Below are 15,825 nucleotides of genomic sequence, written 5' to 3'. Positions count from 1 at the left end.
GTGTAATAAATAATTCATGTCTAGTGTCAGTCGATCTCTGTGTGTGTGTGTGTGTGTGTGTGTGTGTGTGTGTGTGTGTGTGTGTATGTTTGTCTTCTTCTTCCATCATATTTTCCTTCTCTGTCTCTTCTGCCCCATCTTCCAACTTATTCTTCGGCGTCTTATTCTTGTTCTTTGTCTTCTTGGTTTTTTTTTTCAGTTGATGATCTTCTTCTTGTTCTTATTGTTCTTGTACTTCTTCTTCTTCTCCTCCTCCTCCTCCTACTCCACCTCCTCCTTCTTCTTCGTCTTCTATGTCTCCGTCTTCGTCTTCTCAACGTCCTTCTTTTTTTTTTTTTTTTTTTTTTTTTCTTTTTTTTTTGAAATGTCGCGTCTATTTCATTCAAGAAGAGACAAAGTCGTACGGGTGGGTTGCTCGATCAGTATATATCTTCACGTCATACAAAAACACGGGCTAAACTGGAAAAGCATGTTCTCTTAATGGCTATTAAAAAAAAAAAAAAAAAAACGATTAAAACTTTTTCTTTTTTCTTGAAGGTGTCTAGAAATGTTTATTGACAAGTATTGCGACAATATCGTCAGGGATTCTTGAATATGTATCAAATCAGATCTGCAAAACATGAAAACCACCACCACCACCACCACCCCTCACACACACACACACACACACACACACACACACACACACACACACACACACACACACACACTGGCACACACACACACACACACACACAGCACACACACACACACACTGGCACACGCACGCACACACACATACACCACTCACACAACAGATAAATAAATGAATGAAAACTTTTCCCAAACATGGGCCCATCCTTCCGAAATGGACCGGATTGATGGAAGCGCTGAATGCTCGGGTGATCTTTCACAGAGAGCGCAGTGGGGCGGGCCTCTTTGTGCACAGATAAGGGCCTGTTTCAAAGAGCCAACAGATATCAAGTATACATTAAATCATTGTGAAAAGGCGCACTGTAAAACAGGTCCTCGGTCGAGATGAATATTTTTATTTGGAAAGAAAAGTGAATAAAGAAAGAAAGAAAGAAAAAAGCTAGAAAACATCTGTCTCTCTTTCCGTGCGTGTTGCCTTTCTCTTTTTCTGTCTGTCTGAAAATGTGTCTGTCAGTCTCTCCCTCCCTCTCTCTCTCCCTTTCTCTCTATCCGGTCTCTCTGTAGCTGTGTCTGTCTGTGTCTGACTCTCTCTCTCTCTCTCTCTCTCTCTCTCTCTCTCTCTCTCTCCTCCGGCATGTCTCTGTCTCTTCTTCTTACCCCCCACTCCACCTCCCCATCTCGGCGTGTTGTGTGTGTGTGTGTGTGTGTGTGTCTGTCTGTCTGTCTGTCTGTGTCTGTGTGTATTCTGTCTGTCCGTCTCTCTGTCTGTCTGTCCGAATGTGCGTGTGTGTGATTTTGCATGTCAAATGATCGAATGTAAAGCTCCATCTGAAAAAGACGTGGGTTTATTTGGGGGTGGGGTCGGGGAAGGAATGAGAGGGTGAGAAGGAAATCGGCTGTGAAGGATGTCATGTCACCCTTTTAAAACCTATGTCTTCTAGCTCTGCATTTGTAACAGTGGCATGTGAATGGTCTTTGAATAAATTATGAATCGAGTGTAAATTGTTATTTTTCTTCTTCTTCTTCTTCTTCTTCTTCTGTGACTAAGCGCTATGCTTGCTCCAAAACTTGCCTCACGCACAAGCTGTATTAGCTTGCCTCACGCATAACCTCACGCACAAGCTGTATTAGCTTGCCTCACGCACAACCTCACGCACAAGCTGTATTAGCTTGCCTCACGCACAAGCTGTATTAGCAGACGACAGTTTTCGCTCCAAACCCGCGCGCAGAATATGTGACGTCACTCCCAGTTTGAACGCAACGCGGCATACATCATTTTGTCCTCACCAGACAACCTACTCACGGCTCGACCAGTGTCGCGTCGCGGTACGCTATTGACTGAGCTGGAATCTGTGTTTCTGCTCCGAAGTATTTAATTAATATGTCTTTTGTCGGATCAGTAAACTACAAGCATTATATACTGGCAGAATCGTCGCGATTCCATCTTTAAATCTATTCCATTTATGTTTGCCTACGTTAAACTGATTTTACGCGTTTGTAATTTTCAGCGACGAGCTCGTTAAAACTGACGCTGTTCAGGTGACTTAAATTAAGATTAGAAATTCATCTTAAATAATCAACACTTCATTTTATACTCATTATAAAGTAGGTGTTGAGCCCTTTCTTTTGCAACTTATCCGACGTAAATCGGTTCAGGAATCATTTAGAAATCTGTCACTGAACACCTCAGTTGTAAGAAACACAGTTTTGATTTCATTTCTTTTTGCCCTGAGGGCTGGATGTAAAAAAGCATATGCATGCTTATTCCACTTCCCTCATTAAAAAGATTCGTTCGTTCGTTCTCTCTCTCTCTCTCTCTCTCTCTCTCTCTCTCTCTCTCTCTCTCTCTCGTGTGTGTGTTGATTAGATGAATCAATGCATGTTATTTTGTTTTCCTTACTGACCTGCTGTTCTTATCACATGTAATTTGAGGTTATCGATTCATCAGTTGATATTGTTTTATTCTCTCTCTCTCTCTCTCTCTCTCTCTCTCTCTCTCTCTCTCTCTCTCTCTCTCTCTCTGAGTCTCTCTCTCTCTCTCTCTTTCTCTCTCTGCCCCCCCCCCCCTCTCTCTCTCTCTCTCTCTCTCTCTCTCGTTCACCTGTGACATTTTAATAGTATTCTCACACTATTTCATATATTGAATTATCAGTCTTCCTTAGTGGCGACAATCCCGGACCATCCCACCCTGCCTCCCTCCTGCCCCCCGCCTGGTATTGCTATGAGTATTTTAGTTAGACTTACTGTTTTGTATTCACATTAGTATGGGTATTTGTTAACAAACACAATGTACGCTTATGTGTGTGTAAGTGTAAGTGTGCGTGAGAGAGAGAGAGAGAGAGAGAGAGAGAGAGTGTGTGTGCAGTATGTGTGTGTGTTCTGTGTTTTTTGTTGTTGTTTTATGTCGATTACTAATACCATGCTTGTGCCTCTGTGTATGTGTGTGTGTGTGTCTTATGTTTTCCATGCTTATGCCTTTATGTAGTACTCAGTCGTATTGCATTCGCATGCTATGACTCAGTTATTGTGTGGTGCACTGATGCAATGACATATATAATGTAGTATTGTGTAGTGTAGACCCTGTTTCAGGGCGGGGACTGGATGAAAAAAAGCGCGCCAATGCTTATCTATTATCCTCGATAATAAAGAATTTGTCTTTCTTGCCCGTTGTCTTGTCTTCTCTCTCTCTTTCTCTCTCTCTCTCTCTCTCTCTCTCTCTCTCTCTGTGTGTGTGCCACGGTCTCTCTGTCTCTCTCTGAGTGCGTGTGCGCGCGCGCGCATGTGTGTGTGTGTGCACATATTCACTTGCGGTCGCAGTCACGAACCTATAAATAGAACCATTTTATGTCCGTGGTCGTTGTACTTTTCCTGCTTTTGCAATGTGTGGTGTTTGGCCTTGTCCTGACCTCATTCCGTCTGACCCAGTTCATTGCGAACGACACTGTTATTGTTTTAAAACTTATGGAAAGGAACGAAAACAGGAAGAATCCACCAAAATTTTTAATCGATATGGTTCATGACTAAAATGCTTTTAGTTGTAGGGAATAAAGAAAATAAAAAGAAAAGCAAAATCATGTTTGCTTATGTCATTTTCTGCGGAGGCTTTTCGCGCGCAAATGACCTCTTTACGCTTTGTCCGTCCGCAACAAAAATACTTTCTTCAACACTGCAGTAGAGTTCGCTTGCATTAAGAAGAAAAATAATACCTAGAACATACATCATAGTGTGATTTTTGTGAAAATGCTCATTCATGACCGTCATTCACGTTTATGCCCCATACATTCACACAGCGGAGTAATACTCATGTGATTTATGCTGTCGAGGCGTGCCAATGGAGTGGTATCACACGTGGGTTTGAGGCCTGAGTTCCTTTGCATGTTTATGAGAGAAGCTTCGGTTGAAACGGTGAGTGGAAGTTATGTGCCCCTCACCCAGCTTCCCCCGGTTACTTTCAGTTGCTATAGTGACCAATAGTGTCCGAAAGTATCAAATGTTTCAGCGCCTCGATCTACTTCATCTGTGGCTTCGAACATGGGCATTACCGATTGCGGTGTCGGAAATCAAAATGGCGGACTAAACTGAAAACACAAACATGAAAACGCGCACAACATAGCGGACCGTAGCTTGCCACCTCCACGTTGAGACTGATCGAACCGTTTGAGCGTACAGCTGAAGCACGTTAGAATGTACACATTGTATGATATACTGAGTGCACCACAAACTGACTAGGTTTTAGTCTTGCAAGCTCAGTTTGTGTCCATGACCAAAATGATTTGAAAATTTCTTTCAAACCAGAAAGATGGGGCCCGGTTTACACTATTTTTGTTCAATTAAAAATTCCAACGTTTAGAACTTTCACTTTCTGTTAGTTTCATTATTTGGAAGAGATATTTGTCTTTTGTCACCACTTTTTACTTCATTTTGAACAAAAGTTGGGGCTTCGTGCAGTTAAACTGTTAATAAGCAGGTGGTTGGTATAAACAAGAGGAGACGTAAGTCTGTGATAGTCACACTAGTGACACAGATACTGTCATTTATTCGTAATTTCGGGATCTGTTGTGCCCAAGTTAACTCCACATTACATGTACATGTACCATGTTTTGTAACATATACTCTGTGCAGATACATGATTGTGAAAATTGTCACTTGTAGTTTACTCAAGTGTTTACATTTTAATGATGAATGCTTAGATCTACATCTAGTTCATAAACACACACACACACATGCCCGCGCATGCATGCATATATACAAATGAACTCGCACATACACATCATTTCCATTTTATACGCATTAAGTGATAGAGTATTGCTACCAAAAAATAAAAGTTTACCAAGAAATGAAATAATGGTAATGTACAGGAAACAGGAATGCAAGTGAGTACAGGAAGGAAATAAGAGAGAACAGCTGTTTTGTTACTGTCTTGTCAAAGCAGTAGAAAGATTGCTTTTGGATTGCTAATTTAAAAGATGACAGTATTTGCCAAGTGTCAGACAGAAAAAGAAGTTTATTTGGATGATATGAGCAGGAAACACACACAGTCACACACAGACACACACACACACACACACACACACACACACATTCAGTACTTGACATGAACTGAAGGAAGTTGATCTCGGTGATATTTAGCAGGAAGCACTTGCACATACAAACCCAGTAGTTGTGGTGAACTATTTATAATTTATTAGCCTCACTTGTCAATTTGATGGGTTTTTTTTTTTTTTATTGGACAGGAACCATCTGCAGAGTCAAGCGCTCAGGTCTGATGTCGAGATGTCACAGCCATCTCTGGACAGTACCCCACCCAACCCCATGTCACAAGAGACCTTTGACTTTTTGTGGCAGACATTGGGGGATGTGCATAACAGTGGGTAAGTCTGAAATTATGCTCTCCTGAGTAATGGTACAGAGTGAGTGGCATTTAGTTCAGTGTTGGTGGTTTTGTTTGGGCGAGTCAGAGTGGTTTTTAGTTTGGTGTTGGCATCTTTTGTTAGTGTAAGGCACAGAGTGAGAGTGCAAGATGTTTTGACCTTTTCTGTCATATTTTCTGTAGAACTAAAACTGTAATAGAACAGTTTGGATTCCAGTAGTAAATCAAGAGTTGGAAAGAGAGTGAGATTTTTGTTGTTGTTGTTATAGTGTGTTGTCGATAAAATGACAAGCATTTGTTTCTTTCACTAGTTTCAGGGATTTCCTCTTAGATACCTAATAGTAAGAAATTGTTTCTGATGAAGTAACAGAGAGAGGCCTGTATTTATTACTCTGTATGTTGACATGTATGTTATATCATAGTTACAACAATACAAGCTCTTTGTTTCTGGGATTTCCCCCAGATACTTAACTGTGTACAGTAATTAAAAAAAAAATTCCCATGAGATAACAGAAGAGAGACAGGCTGTGTTATACATTGTGCATGTTCACATAATTGTAATGACAAGCGCATTATCTCTTTCAGAGATTTTCTCAGATATATAACAATAATAAATAAACCAATTCCTATAAGATAGAGGGGCATGTGTTTTTACATTTTGGTGAACATAACGGCAACCACCAGCACGTCGCATCTCCGTCACTTACCAACGCTGTCTTCTTTCAAAACAAACTTGAAAACCCATCTATTCAAACAGGCCTTTATGTGTGATGAAGTGTAGCTAATTGTCTCCATTCTTCCTCCTCCTACCCACCCCACTTTGCCCCAATACTGGTCATCATATAATGTGTATATGTCTGTGGGTAGATGTTTGTGCATGCGTGTGGACGTGTGTGTGTGTGCACGCATGTAGTGTATTTTTGTTGTGTGTGTGTGTTTAACCTGCAATTTGCAGTATTGTCTTGGTGTATAGATACACATATATTGTTTTTTCATGCGCAAAGATACTTTATTGTGCACTATCAAGTATCATATATATGTGTTGTTTCATGTAAGTGGCTTAGAGCCCATTACATGGGGAGTTTGTGCCATATTAGTACTATCTGTTATTATCATGTTTCAGGGACTTCACCCAGCTGACTAACCGTGATGTGGACATCAGTGAACTGCAGCTTCCTGATGACTCGGCCATGCTGCAGGTGGAGAGGTTCCACGTGGCCAACAACAATGCTTCTCTGCACGACGCAGCTCTGGTCAGTACTCATCCCAGCCCCCACCCCTGTAACAACCACCACCCTTCCCTGCACAGTGCAGCTCCGGTCAGTACTCCCTTACCCACAACACCACATCTTGAATCTATCTGGAAATTACTTGTGCATTCACAGCAGCTCAGCACAACAGCAATATTCACTGCATGATGCTTCGCTAATCATTACTTCCCCCACCACTGCCACCACCACCCTCATTGCACAATTCAGCATTGATCAGTACCATCCCCACCCCCCACACCTCCCCCCCAAAACCTCCCTGCATGATGCTGCACTGGTCAGTACCTGCCCCCACCCCACTCCCCCTCACCCCACAACAACTACAGCCCTTCCCTGCATGACACTGCACTGGTCACTACCCCTCTCTTCCCCACCACCACAACCCTTCCCTGCATCATGCTGCTCTGGTCAGTACATCCCCCACCACCACCACCTCCACCACCACACCACCACCACCATCACCACAACAACCCTTCCCTGCATGATGCTGCTCTGGTCAGTACATCCCACACCACCACCACCACCACAACAACCCTTCCCTGCATGATGCTGCTCTGGTCAGCACCTCCCCCACCCCCACCACCACCACCACCACAACAACAACAACCCTTCCCCGCATGATGCTGCTCTGGTCAGTACCTCCCCCCCCCCCCCACCCCCACCACCACCACCACCACCACAACAACAACAACAACAACAACCCTTCCCTGCATGATGCTGCTCTGGTCAGTACCTCCACCACCACAACAACACTTCCCTGCATGATGCTGCTCTGGTCAGTAACTCCCCCACCTCCCACAACAACAATCCTTCATCATGATGCTCTGGTCAGTACCTCCCCCACCCCCACCTCCCACAACAACAATCCTTCATCATGATGCTCTGGTCAGTACCTCCCCCACACCCACCTCCCACAACAGTCCTGCATTCTGCTCTGGTCAGTACCTCCCCCACCTCCCACAACAGTCCTGCATGCTGCTCTAGTCATTACCTCCCCCACACCCACCTCCCACAACAACAAGAATCCTTCATCATGATGCTCTGGTCTGCACCTCCCCCACACCCACCTCCCACAACAACAACAATCCTTCATCATGATGCTCTGGTCAGCACCTCCCCCACCACCACCACCACCACAACAATCCTTCAAGATGCTCTGGTTAGCACCTCCCCCACCTCCCACAACAACAATCTTGCATGACACTGCTCTAGTCAAACCTCCCCCACCCCCACACCCACACCATCTCCAACACTAATTACAACCCTTTCCCTACATTACACTGCGCTGGTCAGTACACCTCCCAACACGAACACCAACACCCCGACTTAATTGCATGACAGTGCACTGATCAGCACCACTACCACCACAACATCCCTTGTCTGCATGACGCTGCACTGGTTATTACATCCCCCGCCGCCACTACCAACCTTCCACCCCCTCATTACATGATGCAGTATTGATCAGTACTGCTGTCCTATCCCCACTCCCAAAACTCCCCCCCCCCCCGCCCCCCCCCTCCTTAAACACTCCCTGTGTAACACTGCGCTGGTCTATACCTCTATCCATCTTCCCTCACCTCCACCCCTGTCTGTATACCATTGTGAGTGGAATGTATGCCGGAATGATATGCAGCTGTTTGTGGTGGTCACACCCGTCTTCATTCAGATCGACATGTAGCTAAAGGGAGACAATTCCATGGTTGCAGTGACCGTGGGAAGAGGGACACATCAGCGTAAAGCATTGTGTTAAGATTAAAACAGTACACATGGATTAAAGCAGAACGGAGTATCAACTTTTCTATTTTAGTCGGGGGAGAAGAGGGGTTTGGGGGGTACGGTAAACTAATATGCTGTAGTTGGTTCTATCTCGCCACATCATTTCCCAGCCAGGGGCATCTGTGTTAAGGGAAGCGACTTGTACTGCCTTGTGGGTTGAGAAGTGCTGATCATGATTCTCTCCCTTGAACTGTACCAATTACTTTGGTGCAGCTTGGCATGTACATGATTGCAGCAGTGCTATTTATAGTATGGAGGAGCACTATTTACGGTGGTATGGTCAGCATGGATAGCCCAGTGTAAATCTGTTAATTTACAAAAAGATTTTTGGGAAGTATGATTTCTGTAGTGCCAGTGGAAGTGATGTGTAAGTATTTGTGTTGAAGAAGACCTGGAGAAGCAGGAGGTGAAGAAAAGCATTGGATGTGGCGGTGAGGTGGGTTGAACAGGGAACAACTAGTTTGGGGCTGTTGTGGGTGTGACTGTTTCTAGCTCTGTGTCCATAACCTCACTGTAGGGCTGTGCTCTGCTCTCTGTAACTGAACTGATCAAAATGCAGTTTGAGTTTGCTGCAGACAATGAAAGATAGATATAGCAAAAACAGAAAGGCTTGTTACTGTTTACTGCATTGGTATCATAATCTTTGTGCTTATGTAATATGTATGATAAATGATTAATAATGTCCTGTTTTAGCATCTTAAATTCTGGGGCATATTTAAATGAAAAATTCCGGGTGTTGTGCAACATTTTTAAAAAATGAGAAATGACAAATTGTGTGTAATCAACTTATGTAATAAAGAATTAAGCATAATATTACTTTATGTCCCAGAACATGTGATCATGAACCCAAACCAATACTTGTCTCAGACCACCATGTTTTTTATTTACCTTTTCATGGTTCGGGTGGTTCAAAATGGCAGCATGTTTGACAACTGAATGTGCATGAAAATTAAGTAAAATTACCCTCAAAATAGTGTCAAAAGACAACATCTATCAATGGTAATATTTCATCTGTGCACAAAAAATTGCCGAAAAGATATGTCCCTCAATCTAGGAGTCCTAGGACTCTAAAGTAGGACTTTGACCAATAATAATATTGGATTCAAGTTGGATTTTATCCAGAAAACAGCTGTAAGTGCTTTATTAAACACATGATATACTGCAGCCCTGTCCAGCACACGGTTTGATTAGCATCACAACTTTGCATTATTAGTGAACTATAACATATGTACCACCTTCTTTTATTCTTTTTTTCTTTTCTTTTTATCTCTTTTTCTTTTTAAGAACATGGTACTTAGTAGGCTCTGATGGCCTGACCAGCCATAAGGTCATCCATAAGTTGCTGTTCTTTTTTTTCTTCTTTTTTGGAGCAGATATGATGTTTGTAATGTACTGACAGTCTTCATTCTTGGTTACCTTCATGAAAATGGAGCTGAAATGTCAAGTGTTGAATGGGAACAGGAAACTGAGGGTCTAGGTTTCCTGTCAGTCATGGGTTATTGACACATACAATTTTGAAATAACCCATTGATGTGGCAGCCAGTCAGTCATTTGACTCGTGCAGCACAGCTCCCCAATTGTAATCCCTTTTTGTTCTTTAAAAGAAAACAAACTCAAACTTGTGAGCGAATTTTATTTGTTAAAACACACAAAAAATAAGCAAAGTATCAGATTCACACAAATTATGGCTTTGCCAAAGACAGTTAAAAATATATATATATTTGTGGACAGTGTTGAACCTAATAATTGTTTACTTGTTTCAGAAAAAAAAAAGAGTGCACACTGTGTCAATACGTTAATGATTCTACACATCTGTTTGCATTGTGGCAGCTTTTTTTTTTTTTTTTTTTTTTTTTTTTTTTTTTTTTTTTTTTATGTGAGGGTCATTTTTCTAGTCTGCCATCTTTCTTTCACCTAGAGTGTGTGTGTTGTTGTTTTTTTCTGTGGGGGGGGGGGGGGGGGGGGTAGGCCTTTTTTCTTCTGTTCCTTTCTCCCTCCCCATACTAGGCAGGGAACTCATGACCTTTACAACAAAAAGTTTCACGCTATGAACATACTTGTATCAAGTACACAATAAGCGAACAAACATGTGGATATGTACAGAAACACACGAACACGCACGCTCACACGCAAACCAGCAGAAGCATAGGAATCCTGTGAATCAGTAAGATGGTAAGCAGAGATGGAACTGGAAGAGGTGTGTTTTGAGAGACTTTTTCAGCTGAACAGGGGAATACATTGAGAAGGGCAGGTTTTTCCACTCTACTGGGCCAGGACAGGAGGAGCACTTGTAAATCATTAATTGGATGTTAATTCAGTTTGCATTTGCACTCCAATGTTATAATAATTTTGAATATATTTCTTCAAAGTTCCATTGGTTTTTTGTTTTTTTTGTTTTGTTTATGTTCTTTTAAGGTGGCTTCTTCTTTTTTCTTTCCTTCTTTTTTTCAGTACTCACCCTTTCTTAATATTTGTGTGTGTGTGTGTGTTTGCAGTGGATGGTAGTTGTTTGATGGGGGTAAGGAAAGTGGAGGTGGTATTTGTTTCTATGTTTTTGTTTGCTGAATGTTCCCATCTCCCTTGATCTGCTGATCAGGTTTTGTCATCATCAGACGATGTTAGATTTGGCTGTGACAGATGACAGATAAATTGCAGATAAAAGAAACTGTACTGCTGACAAGCCCTGATATATTCTCAACCTGGCTACATCAGCTTCTTTATCAGTCTCAAAAGGAACATTAGAATTTCAGCGTGCATTGTGTACATTTTTTTTCTTTTAATGAAGTAAACGGATAGTGCATTCATTGTGCATGAAAAGGGAGTGCATTCCTTGTGCAATGTATCAAGTAGGTATACAATTCCAGATGTTGATGATTGTATTATTGTTGATGATGATAATATGATTATTTATCAGAAGTCATTGGTAGTGTTGAGCAGTTTCATTGTTTACACAAGACAGTTTTGTCAGTGGATTGGTTTATTTTCAGTACTAAAATAATCAGCAATTTTTACAAAAGTGTGACCTAAAGACCTATGTTTGTTTTAGTATTTTTGTTTTTAGTCCGTTTTTGGGTGTTTTTTTTTTGGGGGGGGGGGGTTTCCGGGGGGTTGGTTTCTCTCCCCCCACATCCTCCCACCCCCTCCCCTGCTCTCCCACCCTCTTTGTGCACATGTGTGAGAGAGAGACCCAAGAGAAAGGGAGGACACATTGTAGATTTGCACACACACAGTAGCTTTTTCAGTCACATAGAGCTCTCAGAGCACTAACAGTGCTCACTGAGCTATGACTGGGGGCTAAAAATAGCTTCACCTCTGCAGTGAAACAGGCTTGGCCAGCCAAGGACAGGGCATACTGTAGTGCCTGTGTGAGTGTCTGTTGTTGCCATGGTGACCTCCCAAGCCATGGGCTGTCTGTCCACTGTGTGTTTGTGTGTCACCTGTGTTGGCTGTCACCTGGATTTGTTCCACTCTGATCACTCATCGATACTGCTTGGACCTGCCTGGCTGGCTGGCTGGCTGGCTGGCTGACTCTGTGTGTGTGGAACCAGTGAATGAGATTGTGTGAGAGAGGGAGAAATATGTGTGTGTGAGGAATGAGACTGCATGTGTGGGTGAGACAGAGAGTGTGTGTGTGTGTGTGTGTGACTTGGTTGTGGTCCAGCCCGCATGTTAACATAATGCAGTATCTACTTAACTATGTAGAGCATTCATAGCTGGCTTTCTCAGTGGTTCCTTTCTCCCTCACCCACTCTCCCCCACCCACCACCACACAGGCCACCTCTGTCAAAAGAGCGGGCTTTCTGTGACAAGATCAGACTTGCTTCCCATACACCAGTCAAAACTTTGTTTTATTCAGTCACTGTGATTGTAGTGAAGGCTATAACCAATCAAGTTTTGCTCATAATGCACTTTGGTGACGGGTGAGGAGGGTGGAGGAATGTTTGAGGAGAATTAGTGCCAGTTGCCAGCATTGTTTGTGTTGTGAAGTTTCTTGTGGTGTCCTCTCCTGTGGCTTCTCACAATGATCAAGCTGGAACGGACCTCGTTCACCACATATCGTGTGAGTACATGTTGTGTGGAAACGGTTGGGGTGGAATTTGTCTGTCTGGACATGCAGCTTTCCTGCCTCCCAGTTGGCTGACAGCAAACTAGGGAGGGAGGGAGGAGGGAAAAGAATAGTGGTAGTTAACTGACAGTGTTGCTGTCAGGGTTTCAGGGACATTCACTCTTGACAGACGTTATCACCATGGAATCAGATGGCGCTTTTGTTTTTTCTTTCTGTCATAGCTGTCAGAATGTTGAGTATCTGGTGTGTCAGGAATACTTAGTTTCTGGTTTGTCAGATTATTGAACATGCTGTTTTGGCTGGGGGTTGTAGGAGTGGACTATATTTATATGGGAAGTGGAGGTGAGAAAGATGACCCCCTAGCCCTGGTATCATTACAAAATACATGTCACATCAAATCAACTTTATTCTCTCAAGAGAATTTGATGTTTGGTAGTGTATAATGTTCACTGTACACAAAAATATAACACAAGAGGGGCATGTATACATTTTAGTATTGAAGAGGAATACAGATACTGCTCACAATACACAAACATGAGATAAGCCTGTGAGGGGCATGTATACAGTTAAATATTGAAGAGGAGTAAATTTAGGTTGCTTTCTTCTTTTTTTTCCCTTCTTTTTTAATACATGATTGTATGTGGAGTGTGGCAGTGGAGTGTGAGTGTATTGTGTGTCAAGTGGTGGTGGTGTGTGCTGTTTGTACTGTGTCGGTGCAGGACATGATAATACAACACTGATCATGTCCCCACCTGAGGTTCTGTATGGGAAGTAAAGATAGATCCACATCAGTATGAAAGCCAATGGCTTGAAATTAGAACTTTTCTCCTATGGTGTTGCAGCAGTTGTCTTTTTATTTGTTTGTTTCTTGTTGTTTTTCAGTTACAGCATGGCAAAAGTTAAAACTAAGAAAATTGACTTGGTAAATTCTGGATCTTTGACACATTTGGGTTTAATTCTGGTATATATTTTTTTTTGTTAGGAAACTGTCTCTATTAATGTTATTGCCCAAAACATTTAAATGTAGGGAAAGTGTAACAACTGAAGACACTGCTGTACTTGACTACAGCATTCCTGTCATAGCGTGTGTTTATGTGTGGTTGGTTGATTACTTTCATTGTGTTTGATACTACATAAGTTGTAGAGCGAGTAGGGGGTGCCGGTGTCATGGGGCATCTGGAAATTACTTGACATGCTACAATTATAATGGATCCTGTTGCAACACACAACTTTTGAAGAGTCAATGAAAGAAGAAAAGGTTGAAAAAGAAGTGATAACTAATAAATAGTTCATTTAAAGAACAGCTGATACAATTATACATGCACTCAGTGTTGATAAAATCTGCAAGAGAGAGTAGACTGACATTTATTTGAAAGAATAGGCGTTACATGCTGTTAATTACTAAATGTTCAAAATATCTGTTTCAGGAGATAGAGAAAAAAAACAAATATAGTGAAAGAAAAGGTGATATGTGCAGCTGATATTAAAATATCTGCTTGAAAAGTGAGAGAAAAAATACAGGTATTTTATTGTAAGAAGAGTTGATATATGGTATTAAAGAAAGAAAAAACACCAACAAAATGAACAAAAGAGAGAGAGAGAGAGAAGAAAGAGTGGTATCCAAAAGAGAGCAAGAAGTTGACTCCAGGTGACGTTTACTCTGCAAATACGTGGCTACCTGTTGAAAAATGTAGAAAATAGTTTGTCTACCTGCGAGCTCCATTAGTCATGAAACCATGCAGTACAGCATTGTTCAATGGTGAACTGTCCTGGTCCATAAGTGTACTGTGTTTTCTGACGCTAGCCGGCACTGTCATCAGGGCCAGAAATTCCCTAGTTATTTTTAGCTGCCCTGGAGACGATAGTCACAAAAAATAATGTTTAAAGGAGTGGAGTTGTGTGCAATCAATCTGCACTGAAGCTGACTGCTCAGTCACTTTCAGATATGGTCACACATGAGACATACATGAGTTGTCCAACGGACAGGTGTAGTGAGCATTTCCACTTTGGTTTGGCAGTCCCAAGCAAAGAGATGGGTTGGTAGTTGAAGCAGTGATGATGATGATGACAGGTAATTCCCTGAGGCTCCAGGTTTTCCAGTCAGCGTCTTGCAGGCAGTGGTGTTTGGGCAGCAGTAGGGTGTGGCGGGCAGAGCGTCTTGCAGGCAGTGGTGTTTGGGCAGCAGTAGGGTGTGGCGGGCAGAGCGTCTTGCAGGCAGTGGTGTTTGGGCAGCAGTAGGATGTGGCGGGCAGCCAGTATTGATCAGTGGGGGCGGGTGGCAGTGTGTCTATGTATGTGTTGGCAAACAGGCCTGGCATTCCTGTCCTCTGCCGGTTGTTGTCCAGTGGACACAAGGAGAGAGAGAGAGAGATATGGGTTTATTAATTTAATGGGAAGGTTGATGTGGACTGTGTACAAGTCCTGGGTATTGATTTTTCACCTGACGGTCCTGGTCAGTGGGTGGTCTCTGATGATGTGGCTGTCCTTGATGGATGTTTTGTATGGTTTTCAAAGGCAGTGTTATTTCTCTCTCTGTGTATCCCCCCTCACACACACAAACACTCCAGCCCCTGCCCCCATCCCCACAAGTTCTTCTCCCGCACACACATACACTTACATACATACACTTGTGCATACACACATGCACTCACACACAGCACAATACCACACACACACACACACACACACACACACACACACACACACAACCTCTTCTCTAGGCAGTAGGTGATACTGAAGTGCACCTTTTATCAAGACAACCTGCAAAGGGTTCATTGAACAGTATGGCTAGTCAGGTTGTCAGTGATAAACATCCTTTGTCTGCTTGTGACAGAGGCATGTGCACTGCATGTTATTATCTTAATAAAAGCTACAGATTTAATTGATCAAAGTGGAACAGTATTGATAATGCTGGTTCGTGTACTTTCTGACACAGTTCCTGCCTGAGCTGAAAATAGAAGCAGAAGAGGATAGCATTGATTGAAAAGCATGGTGCACGTCTTGGGCAAAAGATTAAAGAAGCAGAAGAGGATGAAAATTGACTGAAGCACCTGGGGTACATCTTGATATAGATTTTAGGCTGACAACACCACAATTATTGTAGGCTGACAACTATAATGATCATCATGAAGATTTCTGATATTGAAAGATCTAATTTTGATATCTGTGGTATTTTGTCAATGACTGAAAAATCCTGTGCACCTGACAGGATT

The 15,825-nt window shown here is 42.5% G+C and overlaps 1 protein-coding gene across 1 annotated transcript in view; it reads left to right on the top strand.

Moving 5' to 3' along the window:
• Positions 1–15,825, top strand: part of LOC143287449 (tumor protein 63-like) — a 74,275-nt gene that overhangs the window by 38,263 nt on the left and 20,187 nt on the right. Inside the window, exons 3-4 of the mRNA XM_076595442.1 lie at positions 5,367–5,504; positions 6,627–6,756. Of these exons, the coding sequence (XP_076451557.1) occupies positions 5,367–5,504; positions 6,627–6,756 (268 nt within the window). The remainder of the gene's footprint in view (positions 1–5,366; positions 5,505–6,626; positions 6,757–15,825) is intronic.

Source organism: Babylonia areolata, chromosome 11 (genome assembly GCF_041734735.1).
Source record: "Babylonia areolata isolate BAREFJ2019XMU chromosome 11, ASM4173473v1, whole genome shotgun sequence".
In the NCBI taxonomy this organism is placed as follows: Eukaryota; Metazoa; Mollusca; class Gastropoda; order Neogastropoda; family Buccinidae; genus Babylonia; species Babylonia areolata.
Note: the sequence above shows the minus strand (reverse complement) of the source record. Positions and strands in the feature narration are given on the sequence as shown.